The sequence below is a fragment of the Hydra vulgaris genome, chromosome 13 (genome assembly GCF_038396675.1).
Source record: "Hydra vulgaris chromosome 13, alternate assembly HydraT2T_AEP".
Lineage (NCBI taxonomy): Eukaryota > Metazoa > Cnidaria > Hydrozoa > Anthoathecata > Hydridae > Hydra > Hydra vulgaris.
This window is the reverse complement of record NC_088932.1, coordinates 12,585,211-12,599,660: the sequence shown is the minus strand read 5'-3', so window position 1 is coordinate 12,599,660 and position 14,450 is coordinate 12,585,211. Positions and strand designations below refer to the sequence as shown.

The following is a 14,450-nucleotide window of genomic DNA, read 5'->3' as shown; positions in this document are numbered from 1 at the left end:
AGCGACTCAAACAAGAAGCCTTTCACATCTAAGTTATAAATCAAGATTAAAAAGGTTTAATATTACAACGCTAGAATCTCGAAGGTTAAGAGGAGATTTAATTGAGTGCTTCAAATTTGTCCACGGTTTTATATAAGTTAAGTGGTGTATATCTACGTCAAAAATAATTATAAAACCTGATGAGTTAATGGAACAATCTGCATACAGAAAAAATCCTATTCAATTCAAAAAAAAACTAAAAAACGAATGTTGTCCATTAAAGAAATTTTACTCCTAATAGAATAGCCGCAATATTAAACTGTCTTCCTCCGTCTATTGTGCTATCGCACATCTGTAAAAACATTTAAACAAATATATTGAAAGCGAATATAAAGTTACCGGCTGATATAGAGTGTTAAACGAGAGCGTGCTTATTACACGCTCTCGTTTAACACGCTCTCGTTTAACATTATGAACATTTGAATTACTTTAATTGCTATTTCGTTAAATTTTAGCAATAAATAGTTATTATTATTGGTAATATTATTAATATTGTTATTATTATTATTGCTATTATTATTATTGCTATTATTATTGCTACTATTATTACTATTGTTATTATTATTTTAATTATTATTATTACATCCCAGTGGGCACTGGGCGTAAAAAAGATGTTCTTTGAACGTTCAATTAGCGTCCGTCCGTCCTGTTTAAATTCTAAACGTCTTTTGAACGTCTTTTTTGCGTCCATTAAATTTTTCGTCCAAAAAAAAATCCAGATGCTTTATTAAATCAAAATTAAGTTAGTTAAACACGCAATTATCAAATCTAATTTATTTTTTTTAATTAAAAACGCATTTTTAAATCAAATGTAAAAGCAACTTTCAAATGTAAAAGGAATTTTTTATGGCATCTTGAATTAATAAATGAAAAGCGACTAATAGACAGGTTCTTGCTAATTTTTATATATATATATATATATATATATATATATATATATATATATATAAATATATATATATATATGTATATATATATATATATATATATATATATATATATATATATATATATATATTTTATATATATATATATATATATATATATATATATATATATATATATATATATATATATATATATATATTCAATTACTTAAGTATCGTGTTAATATTGATGCAGATATTGAAAGAAACAGTTCAAAACTGATTATATGATATACTATATATATATTTACTAATTATATACTTGGTTCTTCATATAGTATATCAGGTATAATACTTGATATACCATATCAAGAACCAAGTTCTGACTATTTAAAAGATTTAGACCGCAGAATCTCATGCAGAATCATATTTTTCAAAACGAAAACCAATTAATGATACAGAGAGTTTATCCTAATAATTCAATAGAATTCAATATCTTTAATTGACAACGTTTAGATTGTGCCATTCAAAATAATTCAAACCAGTACTTTAGTTAATAAACTTTTTGAAATATTACAAAATTAAGGTTTGGAACTTTGTGAAGATGCAAGAAAAGTTTTAAAAAACCCCTAGGGGTGTAACTAAGTTATACTTATAGGTGTTTTTAAAATTTTCCATGCATCTTCGAGAAAAAAAGTTGTTAACTGTTCCTTAAATTTGTGGTGGTAGTTACTCTTATTTTGAAATACAGACAAGTATTGAGAATATTTTTTTTTTGAATTTTATTATTGATGGTTTACCTTTATTTAAATTCACTAGTAAACAATTGTGGCCAATATTAGCTTTCTTTGATTATTTTAATATTTGTATTTTAGGCATTTATTTTAATTAAAAGAAGCCTTATTCAGTAACTAATTACTTACTTAATAAAAAAATATGCAACACAGCAAACATTTAAAGAGGAATTTCAGTGGACCTATATAGGCATTTTAGGTGTTGCAGTATTATTACAAACTTTAAATGACTTTTCATAAAGAGTTAATTTGTTTATATTTAAATATGAATTCAAGAGAAAATGTGTACTAATACTAGAATATAGTAATAATAAAATATAATAATAGAAAATAATAGGAAATAGCAGTGCACTGCTATTTTATCTTTCATCAATAGGGCAAATATTAATGTGGTAATAATTTAGATGAATGAATAATAAGATAAATAAAAATTTAATCAAGCAATATATTTAATAATAAAATAAAACAACGACCCAATATTGAATTAAGTTAGAAAGAGAGGGTGGTTTGTCCCTTAAATAAACCATCATCGAATGCAAAAAGTCTCTTCATCTCAACTAATTTTAACCTCGTTTACCAGGAAACAAACACAATTTGTTTTGAAAAAATTGCTTTTTTAAAACGCTAATAAGAATGAATAAATACGCACATAAGAATGAATAAACACGCATATAAAAATGAATAACCCTGTAATCTGTGTATTTACTTTTTTTCTTCTTTGTAATTTGAACTTCTGTGGGTAATGAACGATGGCGTAATATTTAGAATGAGTGCGCATGAAATTATCGGAACTCAGAAGAGGTGAATTGATAATTTTATTGATAACTTAATTAAAAATAATTTATTCCTTGCGATGGTTTTACAAATGAAGGAAAAAGGTACAATAAAAATAGAAAAAAGATTGAATAAAAAAAAAAAAAGAAAATAGAAGTACAGTTGTAAGAAAAAATGTTCTTAGATACGTATAAGAATTTCAAATAACAATGAAACAAAAACTTCAATCTTTAAAGCCAACAGCGTTAAGGAAATATAGTTGCACCTTTCTGTTCATTAAAAATCGTTTTTCTTTTCTGTTCATAAAAAATTTCTGTTCATTAAAAACGTTTTAAAAAGCGTTAATGTTAATTATTTCGAAAGGGTCGTCCTTAAAGTACGAACGCCAAAATTTAGAAGTTTGTACCCCCGCTTTGAAATCCGTTCTGCCTTTTTTTTGTTAATTAAAAAAGTTTAAACTAAACATACTTAAAATATATTTATAAAAAGTTGAAGCTTGAAGATATTGGTGTAAAATCTATTTATTATACATACATATATATATATATATATACAAATATATATATATACATATATATATATATATATATATATATATATATATATATATATATATATATATATATATATATATATATATATATATATATATATATACATATATATATATATACATATATGTATATACATATATATATATACATATATGTATATACATACATATATATATATATATATATATATATATATATATATATATATATATATATATATATATATATATATATATATATATATATATATATATATATGGTTCTTTTAAAGGAAGGAGGGGTAACGAAAAGTTTCGATTTTCATTTATAATGTATATTTAATGATAATCGAACTCCACATCTATGAAACAAATAAAAATGTAATTTGCTTCAAACATTGATTATCTCAACAAAAATGCTTACTGAAATTTCCGAAAATGTTTATTCTTGTTTGACATTTATTAATACTCATTTGCAATCTCGACCAAATCAATTTTTTCCACTGCTTTGACATGAGTATGAAGAACTAGCAAGTTGTTTACATGGGAATCTGTTGTTTTAGATCAAAGGTAGGTTTTAACTCTTTTTAAAGCGGAGAAAATCTTTCACTAAGAGTATTAGTAGCTGTCATGACAAGATCTAGCTTGGCAATCTTTACAACTTCCGTAAGTAAAGCACTTTTAGAGTGATCCAAACTCTAGAAAAACAAGATAATATCATTGATAGTGAATTTTTTGATGTTGTAATCTAATGATGCCGCAATTCTTGGGAAAAGAGTAACTTGTATTTACTAACTAAATACTGGGTAATGTCTTGACAGTAAAAATGACAAACTGATGGGAGAAGATTTCCCAACTTTCCCTATTTATTGACTTAAGAAGAACTTCCCAAAAATCAATACATATCTTTCGACCAGGTTGATCAAACCTCTGTTTTATAAAATTTATAACAAAATTGAAAGCTTCAAAATACAACTGGCGATAAAGTTCTTTTGGTGAATCACGGAAATGATAGGTTTTTTGCGGGTTTAGAGTTATTTTTAAAAAAACCGGCATTTTTTCTCGAAAGTTTAGGGTCAACGACACCAAACTGGGTTTTCCATTTCATAACACGTTCCCAAAACAGTTCGTAAATTTTGCTGCTTCGGGATTTTTCTAGAACATTAACGACTTGAGATGGTAAACTCTGTCCTTCCGTTGCCGAAATACTTTGACCTGGGAGTGCCTTACTTAGATGTCTGTTTGTTTTAGGAGGCATTCCCCTAAGAAGCAACAAAAGATAGAGTTAAATGTTGACATTATAAACTTTACTCCGCGAATTCTTGCTTTTATTTCAGTAATCTTCAACTCTTGAAATCTCCAAAGTTCCATAGCTCGCAATTCTAGAAATGATTCAAAAACATCGCTGCGTACTGTCAACCTAGTTGAATAAAATTTATGGATAGACATTGAATTGTTTTCTGTTAGTTCTCTTTTAGCATTAAGTTTGGAATTTGTTTTAAGTGATTTCAAGCGATAAGTTTACATTGTCGCCTTCAGTTTATGAAACAAATTAAAAATTAAAAGCTAAAAATTTACTGGTTAAAAATTATATAGTAAAATACAATATATTACAAATAGTAAGTTAAAATAGTAAATAACGTATATATAATTTCTTTTAGCTATTCATTTTTCATTTTTGTAAGAAGAAAATAAGAAACAAATCAAAATCAAAATAAGTGAGTAATGATGACTCCTTTCAGTTTAATTATTTTAGGTACTCATTTTATAAAAAATTTTCAAAGATCGAAGTTATTCTATAATAGAAATCGCTTAGATTCTCTTTTGAATTGTTGTGGGGAGAAATTTAAAAGAGTTTTATTTTTAATAAGATTTTTCAAAAAAATTTTCCATATAAATGGTCTACGGTATAGAATTTGAAATGAACTGAGTTTTAAATAAGGTCTTGAAACAACAAAATTATTAGTTGAAAACTTTGTGGAGTATTTATGAGTAATTTTGGTGAAGTAAGAGTGAAATATATTAGGAGATAAATCATGTTTTGACTCAAACATTAGATGCCTAACTTGGTATATGTTGAGTTTATAAACATTGAGTGCATTAAGTTCCATTAAAAAAGATTCGCCATTAACAGTTCTGTTGACACCAAAAATAAATCTACTATAAATCAACATTTACTTAAAATTTGTTATTTGTAATCCAGTCATTTATTTTTAATAATTCTTCGTTAGATATTCTAAACAAGTCTTTTATATTACTGTATGAATAAAAAAAATTCGAATCATCAGCAAAAAAAAAAACATTAAAAATTTTGGATACTAAATTTTGAAATTTGGAAAATAAACTTTATCTCAGTTGCTACTCCAGGTTTAGGACCAGAAATATCTTTTAATCTCAAAATCATCCTGAAGAGAATATCTTTGAGAACACGCACAATTTCTTCGATAGTTGTATTTGGTTACGGATGAATACCAATGAGCTCTTTGTGTGGTTGTAAATCATCATTGACCCATCGAAGATAAACAACCATTTTTGCATATATGAAAATATACATGTTAAAAATATTTTACATTTATGTTTTTCCCTAATAATTAAAATTTAAAAATTTTGGGGGGCCAGGAGGGTCTTAGACTCTGTATATATATGTAAAAATATTATATATATATATACATAGTCGTTACCTAGTGGTAACGACTCTTTTTATCTATATATATGTATACATGAAGTATCTCCTGATGAACTTCGGTTTGCTTTTGATATGTTAAAACCAAACAAAAGCTCAGGTCTTGATGACATTAGCCCTAGGGTGGTTAAAGAAGTTTTCGATATTATTGAAAACCCCTTACAAATTAATTTTAATCTTTCATTTAATAATGGTATTTTCCTGACCTCTTAAAACTAGCAAGAGTAGTTCCAATTTTTAAAGACGGTGATATTTCTAAATTATCTAATTATAGACCTATCTCAATACTTCCATGTTTTTCTAAAATTCTAGAGAGAATAATGCATAATAGGCTATACAACTATTTTATAAAACATAAATTGCTTAATAATAATCAGTACGGATTTATAAAAAGGCACTCGACAGAACATGCAGTAATTAAATTATTTAAATATTTGGCAGCATACGATATTTAAATCTAAACATGAATAAAAGAATACTTTAAAGAAATTTTAAACGAATTTGAAAACAACCAATAAACTCTTAGGGTTTTTATTGACCTCTCAAAGGCCTTCGATACTGTGGACCATACTATTCTTCTTTACAAACTTAGAAATTATGTTATCAAAAATAATAATTATGAATGGTTTTTTTCCTATCTTAATAATCGCAAACGATGTGTATCTTATGACAAAACCTGTACTAAACTAGAAAACATTTCTTGTGGAGTTCCACAGGGATCTATTCTAGGGCCTTTATTATTTATTATCTATATTAAACGATATTTACTTATCTTCTAGTGTATTAAATTTCAATCTTTTTGCTGACGACACTCAGGTTTTTTATACTTGCTCAAACATAGAGTCAATCTTTATCACTATGAATCGTGAGCTTGAATAGATTGAAATGGTTGAAAGCCAACAAACTATCTCTAAATAAAACTAAAAGCAAATATATTCGTTATTCTAAATCCTCCAAATCTAAAACTTTGCCCCTAAAACTCCCAAATATTTCAATAGAAAAAACTAATTTACAACGGACATTCTGCATTAAATTTTTAGGCGTTTTACTTGACGAACAAATAAGTTGGAAAGACCACATTAATTTAATAGAAAATAAAATTTCAAAGAGTATTGCAATTATGTACAAGACAAGACATATGTTGGATAAAAACTGCTTAAAATTTATCTACTTTTCGTTTATCCATAGCTATATCAGTTATTGTAATATTGCGTGGGCCAGCATTTATCCATCAAAATTAAAGCGTGTCTTAAATAAACAAAACAAGCAAGCCGCCTTATATTAAATGCTAATAAACACACCAGTGCCAATCCACTGCTTAGAAAGCTTGGAGTGCTTAATGTTTATTAATTAAATATTTATAGTATTCTTTTATTCATGTTTAGATTTAAATATCGTATGCTGCCAAATATTTTTGACGACCTTTTTGTTATTATTATAAATCATAAATATCAAACAAAGCATTCATTGCATAACTATCAGGTACCAAAAACCTTATTAAAACAGTCTAATTTCTCAATAACATACCAAGGGCCACATTTTTCGAACTCATTCCTTCCAATTGAAAGTAAAACTTTAATTTCACTTCAAACTTTCAAAGTTGTTTTAAAAAAACAGTTACTTGATTATGACATATCTCAAATTCTATTTTATTTTTAATATCTTCTTTTTAAATTCTTAACTTTTTTTTCGTTTGCTTAAAAGCAAAATATATATATTTTTTTCTTATTTATCTAAATTTGTATTTATTTCCTTTTTTTATACATATATATTTTTATGTATGTGAAAATATTTTTTTTTTATGTATAAAAAAAATGTAAAATGTTTATTTAAAAGTATTAATATTATTTTATTGATATTGTAAAAATATATGATAGATTTATGATATTGTAAACGATACAACGGGGCTAGATGATAAGACTTGTGTCTTCTGCCTGCTCCGGTCATATCTTAACTCAAAATATTTTGTAAATAACTTATTATGAAAATGACGAAATAAACTATAATATATATATATATATATATATATATATATATATATATATATATATATATATATATATATATATATATATATATATATATATATATATATATATATATATATATATATATATATATTTCATTATAATCTTTAGTTTAAAGTCCTAAAATTGCAGTGGTTTTAAATGCTTTTTTAAAAACGGAGTACAAATTTTTATTATTTTAACAAAACTTTCTGAAATTTAAGTTCAAAAAATTTGTAATTTTCATTTAAATGTTTCAGTAAATAAAGTTAAAAAATAACCAAACTAATTTTTTTTTTGCGTAAAACGAAATAGTATTATTTCAGTACAAAGTGGCTTAAAATTTGAGTTTTTAATAATGAGTTTTGTTAATAACAAATCGTTAGCATAAATTAGTTATAATTGTCAAGTTGGTACTTTTTTTCTTAATTAATTTTATTCTTTTGAGCTAATTTAAAGTGCTCATATTACCACGTCGTTTGGGTAATTTGAGCACGTTTGCTACTTTTTTAAAGTTTCTGTGTTTTGAAGAGTGTTTTTTGGGTGCCCAAAAGTCTTAGTGAATCATTAATAGTGATCTCTTAAAATTGTTTGTTCTCAAAATATTTGGATCCAGAGTAATTATTTTTGAAAATATTCCAATATTTGCCTAAGGCCTCATAATACCCTAATCTAATTTATCGATAAATAAAAAAACACATAAAATCTTTGTAAGTTTTATTTATTATAAAAAAGCAACATAAATCATACAAAAAGACACAGAGCTGCTTTTGAAGGATTATGACACAAAGCTATTTTTTGCAAATGAATCATTTATTAGCTATGCACAGACTTAACGTAACGTTAAGCATTTTATAAAATATTTGTCGAATTCCACGAGGAAAAAAAATTAATTTAATTTTTTTTAAACTTGATTAAAGGTTTTTTGATGAAAACCTTGATGGTTTCAACTTGCTGAAAATCTTGTTGGTTTTAGCAGTTGATCAGACTAGAAGAAAGTATAAGATAAAAGCATATATTTTTGATAAAAGAATAAAATTCAAAATCGAACTTTTACACACGTAAAAAATTGTTGGAGAAAAAAAAAGAGCAGTATAAAAGGAACTTTTACAAAAATTATTATAAAAGTAAAAAATGAAAAGTGACTATATCGAATTTGAAATCAACCTCCCATCATGTAAACGCAATTGTCGACAATGGACATGGCCATTTTCAAATCGTCGAAAATTTTGGTAATTTTTTTTTTTTTAACTACATTAACAAAAAATAATAATTTACTGTAATGGAATCTCTTAATATGATGGTATCCTGGTATTAAAATGAGAAATAAGAAAAATAAATAATAGTTTAAACTCGACACAAGGATGCTTGTATTACTCAAATCATAAATAAACATTAAATAAAAGGTTTAAAATTCGGCAGCTTAAACAATTTTTTTCTATTGTTTCATTGCATCTCACTTTCTTTACTATTTTCCTTTCTAAGTTTATTGTAAAAAAAAAAAATAACAGCGTACTTAATTTTGATTTATTCTAAAAATAAATACTGTTGACTTTTTTAACTAAACTGCTTTTTATTTTTTTAAAAGTGAAATGAAATTTTGCTAATGCCAGGTGCATACTGAAAAATTTATGGTCTTTTATCTTTCAGAGGGTAAGCTAAAGTGTATAACATAAGAAACAATATACAAATTTAAATTATGCATATAATAAAATTGTAAGATTCATCATAAAGGAGCTCTTAGAATCAAATTCAACATACTTTCAGGATTGTTATTATGTATTTTACCATAAAAAAAAATTTACAAAATTATTTATTATAAAATGCAAATATACGCCAGGGCAATAAGAAAACAGATTTAGTCTTATCGGCAAGTCTTTTTAAAATATAAACATAAATAAAAAATTACGTTACGTTGTTAACTTTCTCGTTACATTACAATGAAATATATGAAAAAAATACATATATAGATATAAATATAGAAAGACTTTTTTGTTATTGTTATTAGTTTTAATTTTTATTCCTTAAGATTTCAAATTTCAAATAAATAAAAAGGAAATAAAACATGAACATCAAAATAAGGGAAGTTTGGAGCTAGTATTATGAACATTATACAAATATTATAATGTATACTTCATACAAAACAAATTTTTGAGAAACTCTATCATACGAAACATATATATTATATTTATATTTTATAAAAATTAATTATAATATACAAGAAATATATTGGGACTCACTTATTTACCCATTTCACAACAGACATTTTATAAAATATAATATTGTTACAATTGTTTATATTTCAGATTTATAACAATACAGGTCAAGCTCAAGAATAAATATGATCAAAAATGTAGCAAAAAAAACAAGTAAAAAACAAGTGATTATTCCTATTTAAAAGTTTCAGAAGAAATCTAGTTTGTTGTTAATTATCAAAAGTTTCTGTTTAAGTTTATTTTGTAATTCATTACAAAATAAGCTTAAACAGAAACTTTTGATAATTAACAATCAATAATTGATCAATAGAAGAAAACGTTTTCAATTCATTGTTCATTAGTGGGACGCAGGAGAAATGGGAGAGCCTAAAATTTCTAATTAGGAGTGGCGCCTAAATACTGTTATTTAATATATATAAATAAATTTTTTCCCCTCTATTTAGCAGAAATTATCTCTCTGCGTGGGCTAGAAGCCCTCATTTTGAAATGTACCTTAAAAATGATCACATTGGGTTAAAGTAGGACAGAAAAAAGAAATATTTATGCCCCACTTCTTCCCGTCGCCATTCGATTATTTCTATTGGTGAAAGCTCTAGAACATTTTTGTGTTGATAAGGTGATATTATGGTTTTATCAGTTTCAATTTAATAGTTTGTGCTTAAATGTTGTTTTAAATTTATTTGTCCCACTTCTACTCATACTTGTCCCACTTTACCCCAATGGCGCGCTTTCTCTAAAAGCAAAAATTCATATACTTAGTTATAATTGGCTGGAAACCTAAGAGGATTGAATTAGCGCCTAAAAAGCAGGTTTATTCGTAAAAATTTATTTGGTTCAGTTTATACATCAAATAAGTAAAAATATGATGAGTCCCACTTCTCCCCACTCTCCCTTACCATAATTTAGGTCTTCTGATTGCGATCAAGAACTTTGTAGCAGAATAATTTCTTTTTGGTTGAATTATTTGCTATTCAAAATGTGTGTTGGGTATAAATGATTCATTTTCAAAGAAATGAGTTAAATAAGATGGGTGCCATTTTATTACCATTTTTGAATATAGATATAAATATTTGATAAAGATAAAGTTGAAATATGTTGAGTATTTTGAATTTATTAGAAAGAAATTTAGTGCGCGAGAAGCTATCCATATTTCTAATAATTCTTACAGCATGTTTTTGCTTAATTAGCAGCTTATTTTTAGATCTATTAGTGGTGCACCAAGCAACTTTAGTACTGCACCAAGCAACGTTAGAGTAATTTAGATAACAATGATTAAATAAAAAGTAAATGAATTCAAAACAAACTTGACTTAAAAATTGTTTGGCTTTGTATAGAAGACCTATATTTTTGGGGTTTTTTTTGGATTATATGTAAGTGCTCCTTAAACGTTAACTTTTCATCTAAAACTACACCTTTCTTGGTGTAGTTTTAGACAAAAAATGCTCTCTCTTGACATAAGAGTTATTTATAAGAGGATTAGGAAGTTTTAAAGGAATATTCTTTTGATGATGTCCTTTTGAAGATGTCATTAAAAATATGAACGTTGCAACTTAAATATTGTGGTATAACATTAAGAAAAAATAATTATGTTAAGAAATTATAATGCGTAAACGAGACTTTGTAGCTTAAAACTTGTGAATGCACAATATAGTCTGGTAAGTTATTAAATAACGACTTCTTAGACATAAACTTTAAAAAGTGAATAATATAAAATTTTACATCGATACCTCAGCAATAATATGAAACCTTGTAATATATTAATATAATATGACACAAAAGTCTGTCATTTTATTAAATCTACGTAATTAGTATATACTTAAATATATAAATTTATTTCACTAAATTTGTCCACTACACTCTGAAAATGAGTCTGTTAAAATCAGCGGAATTTTCAACAGAGTAATCTCTTGTTTTTTAGCTGAGTGAGTTGTCACTAAAATTTGCGGAATAAAAATAGAACAGAGAAAACACAGAGAAGGTCCTTTAAATTATTTTTACAAAACATTACGCAAAGTTTGCGTTAAAAATAATAAGGTTCAGTTTTCTCACGCTTTAATTTTACGCTAAAGTGAGGACTTTTTTGCTACTCATTTTTATTATGTTAGCAACGAAATAATTTTATGAAATAAATTACCATTAGAAAATGTTTCTAATGTTAGTTTTTATAGTTAGTTATAATAATGTAACCTTAATCTTTTAGAATACTTATTTCATTATATATAATCAAATAACTAAATGAATTTTGTATATAAATTCTTTGCAATGGCTAATGTTAGAACCAGTAAACAAACGTCAAATTTTTAATACAGTTATAATATAGTCAAATTTATAATATAGTTATAATGTCGTGTATTACTTTTTGAAAAAAAAAATGCAAGTATATAAAGTTTAAAAAAATACTTTTTATAACACACTCATATATATATTTATATACATATAGGTTTAGTTCTGTTAGCTTTACTTAAAAGACTTATCAGAAATATCATAAAAGATATCTCAAGGTTCACATATTTATAAGCGCTAATTAATTACTATAATCCATAGCACCAACCATAGTCTCTTTGTTGTTTTACTTGTGGTAAACAATTTTAAAATCTACTATACCTTTTAATGGCTCACCATGAAATTTAACAATGTGCTTTTTAATTGCCCCAAAGGATTGGAAAACTCTAGAGCAATTAAAGGTACAACGAACTTCACTTCCATTTGAAGCCGAACCGTGAGTATTTTGGAAACGAGCAAAAAGTTTTTGTACAGCCGCAAAGTCAGTTTTGCAAAGCATTTCATTTATAAATTCTAGAATCAAAATAAAATTTTTTTGTATACATTTGTTTTCAATATCATATAAACTATCAGAATCCTTGATAAGAATTGACGTTTTTTTCTCGAGTCTATAATTACTAGAAGAATCATCTATATTTCCTCGAGTCAAAGAATTTAAGACTTTTCCGAGACTTTTAGCTTCTTGCTTAGAGTAAATAAAACTGCTTCTTGTCAAGAGCGGTTTTTCAAGTTTAAATAAAAACATCTTTCTTAATTAGAGGTGAAAGCAATAATAGTTAAATAATATTTAATTTAAAGAATCAATGGACGTCCCCAATATTATTTTATTAAACGATAAAAAACGTTTTTAAATTTTAACTTTTTTTGTTAAAAAAGCAAGATATTAATTTCTTTACTTATAACCATTTTTGGACCTACCCTAAGTAGTACACCCTGAGTAAAATCTTAGTTAAAATCCTTTGTTTTGCGATAATCAGGAGGTGAAATATGTTTTAACAATTAGTACATAAAAAAATAAAACAATGGACGTACCTAATATTATTTTTTTCTATAACTGATCCTTCTATTTAGTTTAGTTTTCAATATTTAAATTTTAAGTTTTTGTTTTTATTTATAAAAATAAAACAGTCGGACGTATCGTAACGCTTACAACCTGAAATGTATCCGGTTTATTTAAAACATTTAAATTGTTATGATGTTAGAAGTGTAAGCCTAAAATGTCACTTAATGATAAAGTTGAAAACATCATGCTACAAAATGACAAACAAAATTATTCTCTTTGAAAGGTATATTACAGAAAAATATAATTTCTTGTAAAAATACGATTCTTGGCGACTCTTGAAAAGTATTTAGTTTTCTTAAAAAATCAAGCGTTTGCAACATTTCCTTGTTAAAGCTGGGGATAAAATTCTTCAAGGTCAACTTAGATATTATCAAAAAAAATGCTTCTTACATATCTTAGGGTTATTCTACGTTCTCTTTTTCAGTCGGAGAGTTTGCTAAACTACATGACAATCAGTTATAATAGAATTTAATCACAGCAGCAAGAGGCAAATTTTAAAAACTAAATGTAGTTAACAACCAGGAGCAAAAACGTGTTTTAGCGCGCGCTTCTTCGTAAAAAGAGGACATCTGGTAACCCTAACATATCTAAGACACATATTATCAGGTATAAAAGTGTATTGGAGGTGTTATTAATAACAAAATAATAAACCAAATTTAAAATTTTTTTTATATTTTTGCTGATGAAGCTTCTGACAATTAAAGTTAAGAACAGCTATTATTAATTATATGGTTTGTTAATTATTGATTAATTAATAAGCGAATTTATCAGCTTTTTAGATCGCACATATGGGTTACTAGTTAAGAATTATTTTATATTTTGTTAAAAAGTATTTCAGATTCTTCTTCATATATCAAGAATTGCAGAGGGCATTGATATGATAGTGCTGGAGCAATCGATGGTCACACTAAAGACTTATCCTTTTGTATTTTAAATCTGAACGAAAAAGCTGCATATGCTCATTGCAACAATCATAGACTTAATTTAGCTGTTTGTGCCTCAAACAAAATGTCAAGTATCTTTTGGCACACTTTAATGAGGTATTATACTTTTTAATCTTTTACCTACCAGGCAACAAATGTTAGAGGAGCATATTGAAAGTACTGTTCCGTTGGCTGTTAAAAAAGCAGTTAAAATGTTGTTGCAGAACATGTTGGGTGGAAAAAATTTACTTTTGTTTTGGATACTTTTCAA

The 14,450-nt window shown here is 25.8% G+C and overlaps 1 protein-coding gene across 1 annotated transcript in view; it reads left to right on the top strand.

Annotated features, from left to right (window-relative positions):
* Nucleotides 1-8,512: 8,512 nt before the first annotated feature.
* LOC105844059 (galactose-3-O-sulfotransferase 4) overlaps nucleotides 8,513-14,450 on the top strand; it is a 67,922-nt gene continuing 61,984 nt past the window's right edge. Inside the window, exon 1 of the mRNA XM_065815224.1 lies at nucleotides 8,513-8,926. Coding sequence (XP_065671296.1) covers nucleotides 8,829-8,926 — 98 coding nt within the window. The 5' untranslated portion in view covers nucleotides 8,513-8,828. The remainder of the gene's footprint in view (nucleotides 8,927-14,450) is intronic.